General features: G+C 41.5%; 1 protein-coding gene across 10 annotated transcripts in view; it reads left to right on the forward strand.

Annotated features, from left to right (window-relative positions):
* Window positions 1–6,017: 6,017 nt before the first annotated feature.
* Window positions 6,018–20,494, forward strand: part of GTF2I (general transcription factor IIi) — a 56,731-nt gene continuing 42,254 nt past the window's right edge. For 8 of the 10 annotated variants that reach the window (XM_081843470.1, XM_081843472.1, XM_081843474.1 and 5 more), the window contains exons 1-5: window positions 6,018–6,185; window positions 16,723–16,826; window positions 17,058–17,196; window positions 18,836–18,970; window positions 20,053–20,236. In XM_081843470.1, coding sequence (XP_081699596.1) covers window positions 6,044–6,185; window positions 16,723–16,826; window positions 17,058–17,196; window positions 18,836–18,970; window positions 20,053–20,236 — 704 coding nt within the window. In that variant the 5' untranslated portion in view covers window positions 6,018–6,043. Of the gene's footprint in view, window positions 6,231–14,121; window positions 14,166–16,722; window positions 16,827–17,057; window positions 17,197–18,835; window positions 18,971–20,052; window positions 20,237–20,494 lie in introns of all 10 variants that reach the window. The other 2 variants (XM_081843478.1, XM_081843479.1) reach the window with 2 other exon arrangements.

Raw genomic sequence — 20,494 nt, forward strand, 5'->3', positions numbered from 1 at the left:
TTCGAATCCCCGCGACGGGGTGAGCTCCCGTTGTTTGGTACCAGCTCATGCCCACCTAGCAGTTTGAAAGCATGTCAAAGTGCATGTAGATAAATAGGTACCACTCTGGCGGGAAGGTAAACGCCATTTCTGTGCGCTGCTCTGGTTCGCCAGAAGCGGCTTAGTCATGCTGGCCACATGACCCGGAAGCTGTACGCCGGCTCCCTTGGCCAATAAAGCGAGATGAGCACCGCATCCCCAGAGTCAGCCACGACTGGACCTAATGGTCAGGGGTCCTTTTACCTTTACCTTTATTATTCCGTTTACATCCCATTTTACATGCTTCTCCCTCCAAGCAGCTCATGGTGGCATCCAAACTTCTCCCTTTCTCAGTTTTAACCGCACGACAACCCTGTGCTGTAGGTTAGGCTGAGAGCTAGCAAATGGCCTCAAAAGTCACTCAGTGGGCTTCATGGCTGAGTGGGGATTTGAACCCTGGTCTCCTAGGTCCTAGTCCAGCACTCTTAACTGCTACACCACAGTCCTACTCAATTGTATCCTTTGTAACTCCTGCTCAGAACAGACCCATTGAAAACAATAGGCATAACAAACTTGGTTCCATTATTTCAGTGGTCCTGCTGTGTGCAAACCTTCGTTGGAAATCGCCAATCAGAAGTATTTAACATACATTAGCCATGCCACATTAATTTCACTCTGAGTAGGGCTCGCATTAGCTACGGCTCTGTATTCTGTTTACAAAAATATGTATATACTGCTGTGTAAAATGCAGGAATCTTTTGCCCCACGCTGGGGCTCAAACCGTGATATTTAAGGGTCTCACACTCTGCCGACTGAGCTAGCAGTCATGAATAGATATTCTAAAGATACATCACTGTGGTTGAGAGCAATATAAAAACACAAAAATGAACAGTAAAACTATAAACAGTTAAAAGCAAAAAGCAATTAAAAACATGTATCTATCTTGAGCAGCACACAGGGCACAGGTCTAGGCACAGATCCCTCCTTTATAGGTCGGAAGGAGCCTAGTTCTCATGAAAATGGCACCCTGGTGTCAGGGCCAGGCAGTGGGCAGCAGCCAGAGATGGACAAGGGATCAGGAGCTGTAGGAAAACCAAAGGACTAAGGAGGAGGCGAGCTGGACGGTAGGATCAAAGTATAATTGAAGCTGCAGGAACCTGTCAGAGCTCAAGAGTTTGTTGCTCCAGCAAATGGCAAATGGAACTGGAAGCCCATTTATAGTCCACCCTGTTCAGGAGGAGCCAATGGCCAGTTTGGGTGGGCAGAGTCAGCCTAGGTGCCCAGCTGCAATTTCCAAGACTCACCACATGGGACTTCAAACAGGTGCAGATGGTGGCAGGCTCCAGGGGTCAGCAAGCTTTTTCAGCAGGGGGCCGGTCCACTGTCCCTCAGACCTTGTGGGGGGAGAAATGAACAAATTCCTATGCCCCACAAATAACCCAGAGATGCATTTTAAAGAAAAGGACCATTCTACTCATGTAAAAACACGCTGATTCCTGGACCATCCGCGGGCCAGACTGAGAAGGCGATTGGGCCGCATCCAGCCCCAGGGTCTTAGTTTGCCTACCCACACCCCAAGTCTACTGCTACCTCCCTCTCGCGTCTGGATGACCACATAATGTACATAATATGGAAAAAATTCTGAGTTCACTGACTCCTTGAAAGCTCATAAAGTTATTGTCACTCACAACCCAAATCCTTAGGAATGTAAATGAAATGAAGCCAAAAAAAATCAATAAGTAACCCAGAATTATTAATCAGCAATCATCATTATTAGGAATCATAAAATGTGGGGGAAAATAAGCAAGTGAAACAAATGAAAAATAATACCATACTTTTTTTTAACCTTCTCCAGTGAGATAGCTAGACCTGATGGGCTCTATTGTATTGCGAGACCATCTTATTACAGAGGTTCCGCAAAGGAGGTGCACTCTGTACATGCCCATGTGCAGAGGCTCATAGTTCCTACTTAGCTTTTTCTCACCACCATATATATGTTGGATGTTTCTTTTCTACTCTGCTCCCAAATCCTGGCCATGAGACCTTTTCAATAGCCAGGAAGAGGCATTTGCTCGGATATGGTGAGAGCTTCACCCTGGCACACTGGGGAGAATGCTATAAAGTGCACCAGTTGGTGCCTTTGTACTCATAGCATTGTAGAGTTGGATGGGACCCCAAGGGCCATCTAGTCCAACCCCCCTGCAATGCAGCAATCTTTTACTCAAAATGGGGCTTGAACCCATGTCCCTGAGAGGAAGAGATTCACGCTCTACTGACTGAGTTATTCCTAATGCATTATATGCACATGCAACAGGGGTTAGGAACCCAAGAAGAGCCTGCTGGATCAGGCCAAAGGAGACCCATCTACTCCATCATCCTGTTCTCACGGTGGCCAACCAGATCCCTGTGGGGAAACCTTCAAGCAGCACCCAAACACAAAAGCATTCTCCCCACCTCCCGCCATGTCGTGGCTTCAAGCAACTGGTATTCAGAAGCATTGCTGCCTCTGATTATGGAGGCAGAGCCATAACTATTGTGGCTAATCGCCACTGAGAAGCCTTATCTTCCATAAAACTGTCCAATCCAAGATGGGGCCCACGCCTGCTTCTTGCTGAAGTGAGAGCCATAGTTTGACAACTGTGTGAAGAAGTGGAAAGAAGCAGAAGTCCCGGCAAAGGAAGAATGGATACAAAAAAAACTTATGGAATATGCAGAAATGGCGAAACTTACCGGAAGAAATCAATCTATATATATATATATATATATATATATATATATAGTATGTATGTATGAATGGAAATGCTTTATTGAATATTTACAGATAAATTATGAACATAACATTAGCAGGGTTATTGTAATAACCTGCAGTTTCATAAGAGTATATATTTAAAGAAGACGAATAAGTGAGCAAATTAAGTTAACTTAGATATGTAGAAGGTATTAAAAACAAATTTAAGGAACCGCAGAAAGAGGGGGAATTCAAGGATTGAAATGTCAACATGATTGTAAAATTAGTGAAATGTGTAAAATTAGTGAAATGTATAAACTTTAAAAGTAAAGGTAAAGGTAAAGGGACCCCTGACCATTAGGTCCAGTCGTGGCTGACTCTGGGGTTGCGGCACTCATCTTGCTTTATTGGCCGAGGGAGCCAGCGTACAGCTTCCAGGTCATGTGCCCAGCATGACTAAGCCACTTCTGGCAAACCAGAGCAGCGCACGGAAACGCCGTTTACCTTCCCGCCGGAGTGGTACCTATTTATCTACTTGCACTTTGACGTGCTTTTGAACTGCTAGGTTGGCAGGAGCAGGGACCGAGCAACGGGAGCTCACCCCGTCGCAGGGATTCGAACCGCCGACCTTCTGATCAGCAAGTCCTAGGCTCTGTGGTTTAACCCACAGCGCCACCCATGTCCCAAACTTTAAAAGTACAATACATTAAAAAAGAAGTATTGGTACTTTATTTTATCTGTCCCAAATCTTCCAGCTTCTTTAGATGCCTACGAGTTCCAGTCTTATGAGGGAGAAAAAAACTTCTCTCTATCCACTTCAACATTTACAATACAGTAAGTGTATATGTGGTATTAGAGGAGGGATAGTACCACTGAGAGCGGGGACACATCCTGCTCCTTCTGGGTTAGTTTATCCATCATTGCTGCCCACCCTGCACTCAGTTCTCACCAGTGGCTCCTAGATGTCAGCACTGCAACAGCAGAAAACGGCTTTGGCTGGCTGGCTAAATCAGGTGAGGGTAGCTGGTGATGGGTCTCAAACCCTCAGTGAATTAGGGACTTCCCCTGCATGCGGCAGATTGAATGGATGAGACTAATAGTGGGTTCAATGGGCAAGAAGGCGGTTTCTGCATGTGCTGTAGAGGGAAGTGAGGGGCAGATGGGGCTCATCAACCTGGGAAGGCAGCCCATCTAGGAGAAGGAAAACTCTGATCCTAAACCACCGCTGCCTTGCGGGACATCTTCAGGAGAATAAAAGGCTAAGGAGTAGCACAATTATGGAGTGGAGTTCCTAAGATAGTTGGATGGTGCCTTGTATGCCTCTCGCGAGACAGATGGATGTCAGTACAATGGCACACGCCATACTGTGCCAACAGTACAATGGCACACGCTTACTTATAGGTAAGCACAGCTGAGCCCAGTGGGATGTAAGAAGGGAGTGATTTCCACTCCCTTTGTGAAGTGTATTCATTGCAATTGGTACTGTTTACATTCTGCTGCAGGTCAGTTTCTGCCAAATACTAGTTATCCATCTACCTGTTTGCTATTTAATGTGACTTGCATAACTATTTATGCAACTTACATTGCTGACATTAATTTCAATGTAAAGGAACCATCAACACCATGTGAAAAAAGCAGTTTAATTAATCATTATATCTGTGGACAACAATGATGTGAATATCAATTGCATTTGCTTGACTGATTTATGTTCCTGACATAACATGCAAACTACACCAATTTCCGCTTCATTTTTAATTGAAATTCTCCAGCTTCTCTGCCCACTCATCCTGTGAATAAGCCCCACTGAGGACTTACTTTTGAGTAGATATATGTATAGATAGGATTGCGCTGTCAATGTGAAACCCTAATCTTGTTTACCAGGGAGTAAGCTTCACTGTACTTCTCAATTTCATTGTTCCACAAGGGACAATGACAATAAAGATATCGTATTGTATCATACTGTACACTCTAAGCCTTCCTTCTGAATAGAAAACCTTGTGCGATACAGGCAAGGAAATCTTGCAAAGGCGGTATTTCCATTTCTCATCACTAAGCAAAATAGGACAGTGATTTAACTAAAACATAAGGGCATTTGGATCTGTCCTCTCAGATTTGATGGATGTTTGAGGAGAATAAACATATATACAGTACTGTATATGTGTATGTAAATATTGCCCTCACTATCCTTAAAATGTTTTCTCTTTGTTGTTACAGACTAGTAACAGTAATTTTTGGATTTCCCTCTCTTAACATTCTCTACATAAAATTTTCACAATATTGTTGATTATGCAGCAGAGTGTAAGACAAAACACTTAACCGTATCAATGAGTATTATGCATTTACTATAGGCTGTATCCAATATTAGTCAAAGTCTGACTCCTTGAAATCAACTTGTGTCCATTTATTTGAATGGGTTACCTCTGAGTCGTACTTCCCTGGGTACAATCCTACATTCAGATTATCAGAGGGAAATCATGAAAAGTTGCAATACTAATCCCAAAAATTATAGTGTCATGCACATATTGCGATTTTTTTTTTAAAAAAAGAATAGAATAAGCAACATAATATTTTATATGCATTTAAAATGTTTCTAGACCTCAACACTTTGGCCGGGAAATGTTCAGGCAACATCTTTAAAATCCTTTTTTTTTTGTTTTGTTCTTTTTGTATAAATTAATGCCAGGGCATTTTAAAGGCAGATAAGAGTTGCGGCGGAGTGGGGAGTGTTAAGAAACAACCCCCGGACAAGGTTTAAAGCGGGCAAAACAAAGCCGCGCATCTCGCCTTGCCAGGGCGCACCCTCAATGGAGGACGAAGAAGAAACGGCCTGATCTCGCCAAGCCTCCTGCCTCTGCAGCAAGATTCCCTCATTGTGCATGGGAAAAGGGGGCGGGATTTATTTTTTGTGCCAGTGCATTACACACACACAGCAATTCAGGTTATGTTTTTGTTTTGTGCTGTGCATCTAAAAATGCAGTGATTTACAATCCCATTATAATTTTTTTCGCTTTTGCAATTACCATTCCTATTTTTTTTAAATTTTTTTTAAAAAAAATCCTTCCCAAGTGCAAGGAGCTGCTGGAAAGCAACGCCGCCTGGGCCCTGCACAGCCATGTTGTTTCTCCCTCCCCCCTTTTCCCAGGTCCTCGTTGATCGACTCTCTCCGGCCCTTAAAAAAAAAAGAGGCCAACGCAGCCCCTCGCTGCTCGGCGCGGTGCTTCCTGGGAGGCGTAGTCTTCCCGCCGAATCCAAGCCGCTCGGAGGCGCCTCGGGAGAACTACATGGCCCAAGGCCGCCATGCGGCGACGGGGCATGCGCAGAAGCGCCTCCCTTCCCCGAGAACGGGTGAGGGGGGAAAAGGGAAAAAAAGAGAGAGAGAGATTCGAGGTCTTCGCTCTCCTCCCCCTCCTCCTCCTCCTCCTCCGGTTCTGGGTTCAGGGTGAGCCGTTGAGCGCAGGGCCCGCGCGCCGCCCCGAGACTTGAGGGGGGGGGTGAGGGGGGGCGGTAAACGCGGCGGGGGGGGGGACTTCTCCACAAAGAGGGAGGGCGGTAATCCCGAGCTTTTCCGCAGGCGGCAGAAGTGCAGGGACGGTTTTTTTTTTTTTAAACAAAAATATTTATTTAATTTCGCCATCCGAGGCTTCTCTTTCTTCTCTCTCTCTCTCCCGATTCTCCTCAGCGGCGGCGAGTGAGTGGGGGAGGGGAAGGAGCAGGAGGGGGGAGGGGCGAGAGGAGGAAGGGGGGGAGGGGAGGCCTCGGCCTATCTCTCTCTCTCTCTCTCTCTCTCTTGTCTATAAAATGCCTATTTACCTACCCCCCCCCGCGCCATGTAGAGGAGGAAAGAAATTGCTCTTCCCAGGCCAATTTCTATTTTTGATTTTTTTTTCCCGAGGGGGAAGGGCGCTATTGTTTGTTCTTGGGGTTTATATTTTAATATTTATTTCCCCTACCCCCCCCCACTTTTTTCCCATTTTTACTTATTTGTTTTTTGCGTGCGAAGGGGGGGGGGAGGTAGGGGTGTTGTTGTTGTTGTTGTTGGGAACTTGATTGAACATGTTTCATTGGGTATTGTCATTGGGTGTTTTTATACTGTTGCGAGCCGCCCTTCTTGGGGTGAAGGGCGGTATACAAGTTTCATTAATAATAATAATAATGTTCTGGCACTTTTCCTTCGCTCTTTCTCTCTTACCCCCCAATTTTCCATCGTGTTTGTGCGCCTGGGGTGGGGGGACGAAAGAGGGTTAGGGCATTATTATTACTGTTAGGAACGTCATTTAAAGATGCTTTCACACTTTTCCTCCTCCCTTTCCTCCCATTTTCCTTTTGTGGCGCTGGAAAGGAAGGGAGGTTGGGGCTTCATAATTGTTACAAACTTAATAAAAAAAAATACCACCACCCTTTTCCTCTTCCTTTTCCTCCCATTTTCCATTTTTTTGGGGGGGCAGGGTTGGGACACTATTATTGTTACAATATTTAGGAACTTGATCTTAAAATGTCCTTTTCTATTTTGGAGAGTGGGGGCCAATTTTTTCCTCCAGGGTGTTGGGCAGAGGAAGAGGGAACCACACTGAGCCCTTGTTATTGGGAACCTAATTAACATTTTCTCCTTACACTTTCCCATTTTTGCTCCTATTTTCCATTGGGGGACATTGAGAAGGATCCCCTGGCCCTATTTTTTTGGATGTGGGAGAGGGAAGAAGGTTGAAGTTTTATGACAGTTGTTGCTTTCATAAGAAACTTCATTAAAAAAATTATCTTTACACCTTTCTTCTCCCTTCTTTTCCCATGGTAGGCAACAGCAACAAGAACTCCTTGAGCCATCCCCCCCCCAGTGCAAAAGAAGTAGGTTGTTGATGTTATTAGGAACGTATTTAAGAATTTCTTAACTCTTTCTCCTCCCATTATCTATTATGGGAAACAGGAGGACCAAATGTTTCCAGTGGGGCAGGAGGAAGAAAGAAAGAGGCTCTATTGTTGTTGCTATTATTACTAACTTTATAATTTCTCCATTCACTACTACAGTACTTATTCCCTGGTCTTCTGGTTTCTGTTGTGGGTGAGAAGAAGCCCTCCCTGAACTAATTTTTTTGGGGGGAGGGGAACAGCGGGGAAAGATTGAGTTGGTTTGTTGGTGGTGTTGGTGTTTATTAATTAAAAAAAAAAATCCTCACACTTTTATTCTTTCTCCCCAACCCATTGTGGGGGAGAGGAAAGACTTCTAGTTTTTCCAGAGTGGGAAGGAAAGGTGGTTGGGGGACGTGTTGTTATTTTGTTAGGCACTTAAATGAAAAATTCTTATTATACTCCCCCCACTTTTCCATTGAGGGGGTGGGGTGGACTGAGCCATTAATATTAGGATTGAACATTTATTATTGTTGTTGTTGTTGATGATGATGATGATGATATTATTATTATTATTATTATCAACCCTTCGACCTAAGGTCCCACAACAATTTGAAATAAAATATCAAAACAGTTGAAAACAAATTACAATCACATGAATAGGGTGGGTCCCAGCGTATGAGGGAATGCTGCAACTTAGGGGGTGCCACAGAAAATAGCCTCTCCAAGTGCCACCCTGAAGCAGCCTATTATTACACTATTATTATCATCATCATCATCATCAACAACAATAACAACATTCACTTCATGTTAGTATTTCTTTACAGCCTCCTCCCCTCAATTCTTTAGAGGAGAGGGATTTACCCTGTTTCTTAAGGGGAAACTGAGGGTTATATCCAGTGCTAGTCTTACTCAGAGTAGACCCATGGAAATTAGGCCTAAGTTAGTCATGTCCATTAATTTCAATGTGTCTACTCTGAGCCAAGCTAATATTGGCTACAACCCTGAGCCTCTATTATTATTAACAATAATAATTTATCGTCACACTTCCTCCAGTCTTCATAGAGGGAGTAAATACTTTTGTTACCTATTTTTCTGTAGGGTGGGCAAAATATAGCCTCTGTTTTTGTAGTTATTGTTGATAGGAAGGTGACTTGAGCCTCTCTTTTTGTTAAAAAACTAATAGAGACTCAACCCACCACTTCCTAGTAGTGTAAGGAGTAATGTTTTAGTTAATAATAGTAATAAATAATAAGACTTTCACTTTGAAAAGTTGACAAGGAAAGTTCTCTTGCCTACTCTCCCATCTCAGAGAATTTGAGATAGTCCGAGTAGAAATAATTTCTTTTTCCTTGCACTCATTTTCCCCACCCCCCCCAAATATCTATGGGAAAATAACATTCTTAGTCTGTATTTGCATGTATGTTTGGAAAGCCAACTGAGGAAGGCTTCAGTGGATAGGTTTTTTTGTGGGGGCGGAGGAGTGTGGAGAAATAATTATAAAATTTCTTTTCCCTCCCAGTTATCTGGGAAGGCCTTCCTTAGCCAGTTTTCCCCAGTAACAATACTAGAGGTTTGTTTCCACTTTGGAAATTAGGCTAAGGCAGTCCTCGTGTGGGATGGGGCGGGCAGTGTGGCGACTGGGCTTGGGCTCCTTAGCTTGAAAGTCTGCAGCCTCTGACCCACAAGTCTTGACTCTGGGGACTTGTGAGTCGGAGGCTGCAGACTTTCAAGCTAAGGAGTCAGACCAGGTGCAGGGCTGTGAGCCTCCTGCTAGTGATCACAGACTCAGAATTGTAGAATTGGAAGGGACCCTGAAGGTCCTCTAGTCCAACTTTCCTTCAGTGCAGGAATGTCAGTCCGCTGTCCAATTTGAAACCATACCTGACCCTGCTTAAGCTTTGCAAATGTGCTAGCAGCTTTATTGCTGAGGAGGACAACTGAGGGAGAGGAACGTGGGTATGTAGGGCCAGAGCCTGAACCACTCATGAACCTCATCATTCCAGCTGGCAGAGAGTGCAGCATGCCTGAGGCTAGGGAATCGAGAAGTGCTCCTTGTCTGGCCAGAGGGTTGGCCCTTTAAGAGAGTAGAGTTAGTCACAAGGGGGTGGAGTCTGAGAGCAGGAGCTTAAAAAGGCCCAGTCTGTTCTCAGCCTTTCTCCAGAGCAGATTGCTCACTGGGAGCTATCCGTGGTGCTGGTTGGGCAATTGCAGGCCAGCCTTGCCTTCTTTGGGTGTATTAATAATAATAATAATAATAATAATAATAATAAATTAATTGAGTTTATACACCGCACTATACCCAGAGGTCTCAGGGCGGTTCACAGAACATATTAACATCTATTCATAAATTAGCATCTATTCATCCTTCTGATGCAATCCAACTTTTAAGAGGTTTGACAATTTTATCTAAGATATTTGTTTACTTCCGTTCATATAAATAACCCAGGACAGCATTCAGAACTGCAACGTATCATAAAAAAAAAGAGGAGGAACAGAAAGAGGAGGAAATACATGTGTTCCAGAACATACCAGGCAGTGTGGAAAATAAATTACAGTGTTACCTTGGTTCTTGAACTTAATCCGTTCTGGGAGTCCATTCAACTCCCGAAACCATTCGAAAACCAAGGCGCGGCTTTCGATTGGCTGCAGGAGCTTCCTGCACTCAATCAGAAGCCGCATCGGACATTTGGCTTCCGAAAAGCGTTTGCAAACTGGAACACTTCCTTCCAGGTTTGTGGCGTTTGGGAGCCGATTTGTTCGACAACTAAGCCGTTTGGGAACCAAAGTACCACTGTACTGTTTTCCTCTTCACACACACCCTGCTGCCAAGTCTACATGATGGTGGCAAGGCTTTCTCAGTCTTTTTCCCCCCTTTTTTGCTGAGGCCTGAGTTGTTGTGATGCCTCCCTGAAAATTTGCTTGTCCTTCCACTATGAGGTGGGTGATGCATAAGAATGATAACTAAGTAATTATTCCTAAAATGATAGTAAAATAATAGCATTTTCTCCTCAAACTCTCTACCTGCCTCACAAATGGGCTAAGGAGCCCTTTTCCCATATAGGGAATGGAGGGGCAGTAGGAAGAGGGGGAAAATAGTTTTATTGTCAAACTCCTCCCATTCCATATGTGGGGAAGGGCTTTCTTATCCTATTTCTAGGGGTTTCATCCATTGTGTTGATAATAATTTAAAAATGCAATAATCAAATTGAGCTTTCTTCTCTATATGCACATCTTTATTCCCTTGGTACAAGGGAACAGCTTCCATAGTGAATCTACCAGGAAGAATAAAGGGTGGGTGGGGAAGAATTGTTTCATTATTATTGTTTGCTGAATTTATTTCTCTTTTCCCTACCAAACATTATAGTGTTTATTTGTGTGTAGACTTTCTTGGTGAATTACATTGGGTGGGTGTGGAGCCCCTGTACTGTATTGTTTTTGTTGTAATCTTTATTCCACTGCTGTTGCTACATTGTGGTGCTCCCAGCATATTTGTTTCCATATGTGTATCTGTTTTCTACCCTACCCCACCATCAGCACCAAATCATAGTGGCCAGAACAACAACTTTTTTCCCCAACTACCCTCCCAAATCTGAAGGAAGCCTCCCCTTTTTTCTTTGTTAATTGCCTTTTAAAATAAAGTTCTATTTCTGGAAGGAAGGCTATTTTTGTTCTTTCTCTCCTCCCAAAAGAATCTTCCCACACAAGTTAATGTATTATATAGAGATAGAGATAGAGATAGACACACACACACACACACAATGTTTTCAAAGTTTTTGGTGGGATTGTTTTAAATTTTGGCACAGAGCCTGGCATAAAAATAAAAAAGGAATGCTGTGAGCCCCTTTTGGAGAATTCCTGTCAAAAAGTAGGATACACATTTAATAATTAAAATAGTGCAGATATATTTTCTTTATAATACTTTCTCCATTATTTGTTATCTACTCCCCCCCCCCCCAATCTGTGTCCTGCAGTACACTGCTTTTCTTATTTAGCGGAAGCTTTTCTCCTCACACTACATCAGTGGTAGGAAATTTGCCTACATATTGTTCAAAGAGATGATAAACAAAAATTCCCTTCCCATAGTTCCTACGAGTCCAGTTGTCTTAGATGGTAAAGTGTTCCTTTAACTTTTCAGTGGCCTTGTGTACATTAGCCAAAAGTTGGTAAAATGAATCTGCCAAATGTTTGTGTGGTAGTCAGGTATGCTTAAGATTGCAGCCTGATCTTACACATGTTTCTTCAGAAATAAGTCTTCACTCTGATCAGTGGGTCTTACTCCCAAGTGTGTAATAGGATTGTAGTCTTAGTCTGTTATCTCTTCTCTCCCCGCCTCCAATATTTCTAATGGGGATGTAAGTATGCTTCTTTCCTTCTTCCTGCTATGCAAAGTGGAACCTTTTAGTTATCTTCTCCTGCTGCCCAGAGTCTATATGCTTGGCGGAATGATAAATATGGGGATGATATTTTTTTTCCACCTGTAGCTTCCCACTGCAGAATTTCCTAATGGGGATCTCCATATATATCCTCCTGTTACTGCTTTATTTAGGATAAAGCTGTCTACCCCTACTCACCAAAATAATCCTTGTAGCCTGTGTGTTGAAAGTGGGAAAGAAGTTGTCTAAATATACGCCTCTGCTTCCACAGTAACTTCTGATTGTTCCCCAGCTTTTTGTGTTGCTCCTTTAGACATTTTATTCCCACTCTTTGTGTGGGGTTTTTATCTTTTCATATTTTTTCAAGAAGAAGTAACTTCTCTTCTTCCCCCACCCCCACAGTTCCTAATTGGCAAATGAAAAGGGAGTACTGCATTATTTGAGTATGGCTGGATGTTCTTCATCATCACATGTATTCAGTGGGCCAAAGGACTTGCTTTAAATACAATATCCTTTCTGCTTTGACCTTATTAGAAGTCCTTTGTTCTGTTTTCTCCTTTCTGTGTTCCCCTCTTCCTCATTTCTCATTTAAGAAAAGGCCTTGAATCTTCTCACAGCTTGCAACCTGCCCCGCCCCCACTCCATATAAAGATAAAGGAAGCATGTTTTGAGTAAACACTGCTTGTGATGCTGGGGAACACTAATCCCCACTCTCATACACTTTGTTCCTGAAACCTATACTTAAATATAAATCTGTTTTAAAAGAAATTATTTGATTATCCCTTTTAGAGGAGTTGGACTGTAACCCACAACTTCTTGATATTTTCATGTATGTTACCTAAATTCTCCACTGTTCAAACTACAGATGGAGAGAGATTTTCCCCTGTAATTCCTTTTCTTCTCCAGATAGTCAATTTGTTGCAGCAAGTAGCTGCAGTACTTGCTCTTGGAGACTTGGGATCTAATCCCTGATGTTACTTAGAATTTTTAGATTGACACTTGGGATATGTGTATGTGTGTGGCTTGCAGATGTATTGCCACCTTTTAAAGTCTGTTACTTCCCGCAAATTTAATTATTGTAGTTGTACAGAAGTCTTGATCAAGTGTTGTTTCCTTCAGAATAGCATGCAAGTATGTCCAGGCCAGTGTCCTCCATCTTAGAAAGTATTCTACTTCTAGTGCTAATTTTGCTATATTGGTGATTTATTTATCACACCTGTATCCTGCATTTCTTTCAAAAAGTGTACATTAATTACTTCATAAATGTGATGTTCCCAAGAGACCTTAGTGGCCTCTGTGGAAATTTCAGCCTAGGTCTTCCTGATCTAAGCCCTGCCTTCTGCAATCTATGAAGCAAATACTGAATCACCTACTTAAAAAAAAAAAATCCTCTAATTTCTAATACTCTTTGCTTCTAATCTAGACTTTCAGAATTGTTTTAAGAATGTTTTTGACCCATAGAGGGCTTTGGGGGTGGGTTCACAAAAAGGTGTTTAGAGCAAAATGAAAAGGGTACTTCATTATTACATTTGCAGGCTTGATGTGCTGGCCTCAGAAAGAAAGTGGCCCAGATTTCGCAGACCTAAGTAAATGCAGGGAATCCAGGTATCATCCCCACTGTCCCCCAGCACCTCTCTTAAAGTGACATGATTTTCATGCAACATTCAAAACTATTTTGAGAGGCTAGGAGAATGCAATTTCACATGCTGTTCATTTACAAAGTATGCTATGGATAGTGGTTGCAACTCACAAGTCCAACTTTCCGGCATCTGAGCCATTTGAACTAGTACCTTACTGCCAAAGTAAACAGCCTAGTTGCCTGCGGATATCCTTGTTGCCTCCCAAAATTTCATATTTTATTGTTAGGTAGCATAGATCTCCCAAATCCACAAAGCTTCCTACCCCATTTCATTTGCATCTCAATCTAATGTGTGTTTACATAGAAGTCCCATGAAGTGCTGTGGGACTTATGTTTAGGTTTGTATTGTACTGGCAAGAAAAAATGTTGGTGCTTCAAATTAAAAATGTATGTTTTTCTGTGTCTCCTCCACATTCCCTTGTCTGTCTGGAAAAGTCCCAGATTTTTAGAAACAATTGTTTGAGCTTTTTTTGCTCAGAAAATATGATCACTTTTCAGTTGTGCATTTTTCTGTTTCAGGTTCCATTTTAGCTGTGCAGAATTCTTGTAATGCAGAGAATAGGTATGAAAATACAAACTGGACTTTCATTGGCTTTTGAAAATAAGATGTGAGAGATACTGTATTTGCAGTTGGTACCCACGTGTTGTTACCAATGAACTTATGAAACAGAACCTTTTCTACAGAAGAATAAAGCAGTAATTTTTCCCACCTCACATTGCTGGAGCAAATGAACGGTTGACTCCAAATGCTGGCATCAAGGGTATATCCTTTATCAGCCACAGTTTGGTTTATCAGAAAGGTCAGCAGGATCTTTCATTATTGAGAGCCATGGTAGAAGCCGGGGCTGAACAACAGGTAGCTTTTTTATCACACAGCATAATAGAGTGCAGAATATAGAACACTCCAAAGTCTGATCATTTTGGTCATAATCCTGTCCAGTTTTGTTGGCAAAATACTGAAAAAACTTTGCAAGTTTTTAAGTCCCAATAAATACATTGACTTAGAAAAATGACACAAGTGGCTCTTTGAGTGGGCCCTTATCATAATCAAAAGGAAGAGGCCCATCTTTAGGAGAGATATGATTGGGTGGGTTATGTAGCAGGACCTTTTCTGTGGCGGAACCAGCTGACAGATCTGCTTGGGCCTGACTCTTTCCCTATTTTGTAAACATGGCAAAACATTGCTTAGGTTCCCCTTAGGGTTTGATATTGTTGATTGTGTTATATGGTCTTACAGTAGTATTATGTCATGTTTGCTTGTAGCCACTTAATTAGAAGAGGGAGAAGTATAAAACAGTAAATAAATAGTGACTTGCAGAGCAATCCTTGCCATGTCTTCTCATTGAAGGCGATGTCATTGATTTCACTGGGGTTTACTCCCAAGTAAGGGGGGGGGGTTAGGATTGCAACATCAGACACCCTACATTCCTTCTAGTCTTTGAACCTTTTGTATGTTATCTAGGAATGTAAGAAGCGGCCTTGTGCCAAGTCAGACCATTGGTCTCATTATTGTCCATGCTGACTGGCCGTGCTTTGCCTGGGTTTCAAATGGAATTATTTCCCAGCCCTACCCAGAGATGCCTGTTAATGAACCTGGGCTCTACTGCATGTAAAAGATTTGCTCTACCAGTGAGCTATTGCCTTTCAGTGTAGCCATGAGTTCTAAAATCCTTTTTTAAAAAATGAACTCTCATTATGATCTTTGCTGATCATTATTATCTTTACATCCTTATTGCTATATAAGACTGCATTTGATAGTGGCAGTTGAACCATGAAATAGGTCAGGATTTGAAAAACTTAATTCTTTTTATAAAAAAGTTTGCATAAAATATGTCCTTAAGATGGAGGTGGGAGGGAGATGTGAGCTCCTCTTTGGGCATTTGGAGGTGCTCATATATGCCCAGATTTAAGAGTGCACAGTGTCCAATCATATTTGTGTAAATAAAGTGCAGGAGAGTGCTACTAGGGTTGAATGATGCAGAAGGGAGAGAGCCCATGTTTATTTTTGTATATTTTTATTCTGCCCTTACTCCAAAGAAATATGAGCAAGGTACATGGATCTCCTCCCTCTGCTTGTGTTATCCTCTCAGCAGACTGTATGTTAGGTTAGGCTGTGATAGTGATGTTAAATTCTCGAGAATAATCTTTTGGAGAATATTCTCGATTAATGAGAATATTAGAGAATTTTCATTTAAAATAGGAGAATATTCATTTTCATGCATTGAAAATTATATAATTAGTTAATATACATGTTTATTCATGAGTAAACTTGTTCAGATGGCAACCCAAAACTGTAGAGATACTTTTATTCAATGGGGCAATGCAGTGAATTCACATTCTTTGATTTTTTGTACCCAATTTGGAATTGAAAATTCAACGTGAATGACTCACGTTAATCACTAAGCCTGCCACTAACCAAATATTTACCATCAATTTTGAATTCGAATTATGTCGTGTATGTATGAAATGTAGTTTTTAAAGTAAAAGGAATATTAAAAAACCTCAGGTACATTAGTACATTCTTTAATAAGCATATCTACATGGTATAGCATTTTCAGTGCAACACTAATAAAATCAATATAAAGTTTAAAATAAATGCTATTATTTCCAGAAAATAAAACACAAATAATCAGTAATGACAAGTTACATAACATCAGAAATGCAAATTACTATCTCACATTTCAGAACTGCCAATGGTGAATGACACAATGCTCAGTAATGTAACTGGATCAAAAACATCATTATTCATTACTTACACTGGCAGTATCACAGCTTGACTTACTATTTACTAGATTTTTAAAATGTGGGTTGTAAAACTGGTTCTTAAATTAGAATTTACAGTTTGTGGAGAATATTCTCCTGGAGAATTTTCTAGCAGAGAGATGTGAAGGGAGTTCTGGCAAATGCAAGATATCAGGGTAGGGGGAAAGGGAGCATTTTCACCATCTACAGCCATCCCATAGTGAGCAACTGAGAAATCTGGTTGCTCAGTAGTTTTGGTTATCAGTTATTGCTCTTGACTTTGTATTCCACACTATGCAAAGGGGGCAAATAATTCATTATGTGTATGCCTACTATATAATTTGGATTCACTGTGTTCTTTTCTCATTTTTTCATAGCAAAAATGGCTCAAGCAGCTATGGCAGCAGCATCTAGCCATGAAGAGGATTCATCTGAAAGCAGAATGGTTGTTACATTTCTCATGTCAGCCCTTGAGTCAATGGTATGATGATACTGGTATTTACTGTAATGTATCTTCTGCTTGCAACATTTCTTTAGGTGTCTTCATGCATGCCTGGTCATCTGATTGTTATTTTATCTTGCAAGTGGTAGAAGGTGTAACTTGACAGTCTTTCAAACCCGTCTTCCTCGTCTTTTTTAATAATTAAATAATTATGATACAGCTGTGCCACTTGTTACTGCAATTCTAAGCAGCAACTTTTTCCTTTTACAGTGCAAGGAGCTTGCCAAGTCTAAGGCGGAAGTTGCCTGCATTGCCGTGTATGAAACCGATGTGTTTGTGGTGGGGACTGAGAGAGGAAGAGCCTTCGTTAATACAAGAAAAGATTTCCAAAAGGACTTTGTAAAGTACTGTAAGTTTAAATTGCAGTTTTTTCTCAAACCATTTAAGTTTCTCCTTTGGGAAAAGCGTAACCCTACACAGATTTGGAGTGGAGTGCTGAAGATGGTTGGATGGTGTCTTGAATGCCACCTCTGGCAACTCCTGCATCCAAGCTGGTGCCAAATGTATTACTCGACTTTCCTTTGGGCCACACCAATGGAACTCCCCCCCAAAAAAGTTTTTTTAAACCCCTAAAAAATGGGGCTTTTCTCCTCCCTAAGAAAAAGCTCAACAGCTGTGAGCTGACCCCCCCCCCAATGGGGGTAGATCACTGCCAGTTTTTAATTCTGAAAGTACAGTTGTACCTTGGGTTACATACGCATCAGGTTACATACGCTTCAGGTTACAGACTCTGCTAACCCAGAAATAGTACCTCGGGTCCGGCGGCGCTGGAGGCCCCATTAGCTAAAGTGGTGCTTCAGGTTAAGAACAGTTTCAGGTTAAGAATGGACCTCCGGAACGAATTAAGTACTTAACCTGAGGTACCACTGTAGATCGCAGTCTCTTGAGAGTTGGCCACCCCTGATGTATTTGCAATGGCTGCATTAAGATGTAATGCAAAGCTATGATTTAACACTCCATGAATGAGCCAAGCCTTTCCCCCGTCCTAGGCTTGCATGGTACCTTGTTCCTTCGCCTCCCACCCAGCTGAGAGGAGTACAGTACATTGGAAGCTTTTGCTTCTCCTTCTACTTAACTGTGGTATCCCATGTCCAAATTGGGGATCATGGTTCAACACTAGTTAGCTTCAGCAAGTTGGTTCATAATCCTGCATTTAAAGGCCGTTTGCTTCAAAACAAATACAGTGTTACCTTGGGTTACGTTACCTTTGGGTAATGTAACTTTCGGGTTGTGAACGTGGCAAACCTGGAAGTGTATACTTCCAGGTTTCACCACATGAGCAGAAGTGCTCTGTGTGCCATGCGCAGAAGCTGCGCCTTTTGTTGCAGACTTTTCGGGTTGCACACGGACCCACGGATCTGGAGTTTTTATCTAGAGGGTCTCCTGTAATAGCATTAAGCCCCACTCCCCCATTAGAACTACGTGGGAAGCCACCATTAACAGTTGGAATAAGCTCAATAACAATAGTAGGAATTAGTGAGCTAACATGATTCTATTCGTCTTAAACTGCTTTCACAAAATGGTGCAATATCATTGTTCACCAGATGTTTTTAGAACATTAGTAGGAACATTGCCTTGTTTAAAGCCAGCATTGAATATACATGGACAAGGAAATTAAGGGGGATAATTCCCTAGCTGTTGGTTCAGTTACATTTGCATCTCACCTTTCTATTAAAAAAAAATTCCTAGGTGACTACAAAATATAAAAACGACTGCACAGTTCATGAAGACAGCAAGAGTTAATGCAAATCAAAGTCCAAAACCGTTCCAGAATAATGCATATTTGTGCAGCTGCCCAAAAAGGAATGTAGAGAAAGCTAGGCACACTTAGAGGGAATTCAATGTTGGTGCAATAGTTGACAAGACTGTCCTCTGCATGGTCTTCTGCTGTATTGAAATATCTTAACTTGTGGTTAGGCCCATATATTGTTGCATTTTAGCATTCAAAAGATGACTTGGTTTTGGATTTCATACTTTCTGTTTTGCAGGTGTTAATGAAGAAGCAAAGGCTGCAGAACTACAGAAAATAAAGTCAACATCCCTAGATAATAGGATGACTGTGGATATTGTGGAAATGGAAACCCTCAGGAAATCCGTTGAGGATTATTTCTGCATCTGTTATGGTAAATATTTTTGTTTTGTTTAGAATAATGGTATAAGCTTTAGCTTATAAATGTTGAAGCCGCTATAAAGAGGGTTAAAGCTGGTTTGTGGATCCTCTTCCATTCCTGGTTCTAGAGGTTCAGGGGAGGAAAAAAAATTGAGTGGAAAGTTGTCATAATAGAATTGTGATGTCCTTATTCCTGAGCTGGGATGCAAATGGGTCTCTCCTTGAGGAAGGCAATAAGACCACGAAGATGCTGAATCCTACCTTGTTGGATAGGCATTTCCACCCATTTCATAGATGCGAAACTAGTCTTAGGTAAATAAGCCCATAGCTGCTTTATTCCTTTAGGAAGGGGATAGTAATAGCAGTTTTATAAAGCACTATGTAAATAAAATGCACTGTGTGTGTGAGAAGCAGCACTTCACACAAGTTTGCTCTTGTTCAAGTTTTCTTGTTCAAGTTTTCTTACGTAAGATGTCACCATGCTAGCGTCCATTACTGTGCCTTGCAGTTGTAGGTAGTATTTTCCACTGAAGAACATTGTTACAGTAAGGACCAGTGTAGCTAATGTGGTGATGACCTGTGTTGGAGGACTGAAATATTCAGAAAGGCTTCATTTACTGAGGCCATGGGGTGTTAATTGTTTTCAGTGTCTACATGCAGAAGTTCTCTCTTGCCTATTGTAGGACCAGTAAGTCTGACATGCTGCGGTTGTCAGAATTGAAATGCTTAGCAAATATTAATATTTAACAGTTTATAGACAGGTTCTGAAAAGTTCTGTTTTTCTAATAATTCATCATCATTGTCTAATAATCAACCTACATTCAGTTACTGTTAAAGTCAGATTGTTGCTACAAGGTCCCAGTTTTGTGGAAATTATGAAGGAAGCACTTCTGCCCTCCTTTTTTCCTGCTTCAGGAGTACTATCTATTACAGACATATTTTGCTTGGAGAAATGATTTTGAGCTTACAAGACTGTGGCAAAAAAATGGGTGGAGGAGGGGAAAGACAAAGGAAGAATGTATGTTGCTGTGCAAGAAGGGCATAATTGCCATAGTTTTGGTATCTTATTGATAAAGATTGCTTTCCTCCATCCAGGCAAAGCTTTAGGAAAGTCAACTGTAGTTCCTGTGCCGTACGATAAGATTCAGAGGGACCCATCTGCTGTGATGGTGCATGGTCTCCCAGAAGGACTTGCATTTAAGCATCCCACCAACTATGATGTTACAACACTAAAGTGGATTCTGGAAAACAAATCTGGAATCTCATTTGTCATCAAAAGGTGTGCTAGCATCTCCTTTTCTTGGAGCAGTTTGTTCAGTTAAATTATAATTGCGTGTAAATCTTTCTGTCTATCCTTAAGTTTATCTATAATTATATTGGAAGTGGGTGGTATTTAGTGGAGCAGTGTTGCTGCTGAATTGTGAACTTGAAAATCTCATTCAGACCTTTCCTTTGCTATGCCATTATTATTATTATTATTATTATTATTATTATTATTATTATTATTATTTCAATTTATATACTGCCTTATACCCAG

The sequence above is a fragment of the Podarcis erhardii genome (assembly GCF_964252035.2).
Source record: "Podarcis erhardii genome assembly, chromosome: 16".
NCBI lineage: Eukaryota > Metazoa > Chordata > Lepidosauria > Squamata > Lacertidae > Podarcis > Podarcis erhardii.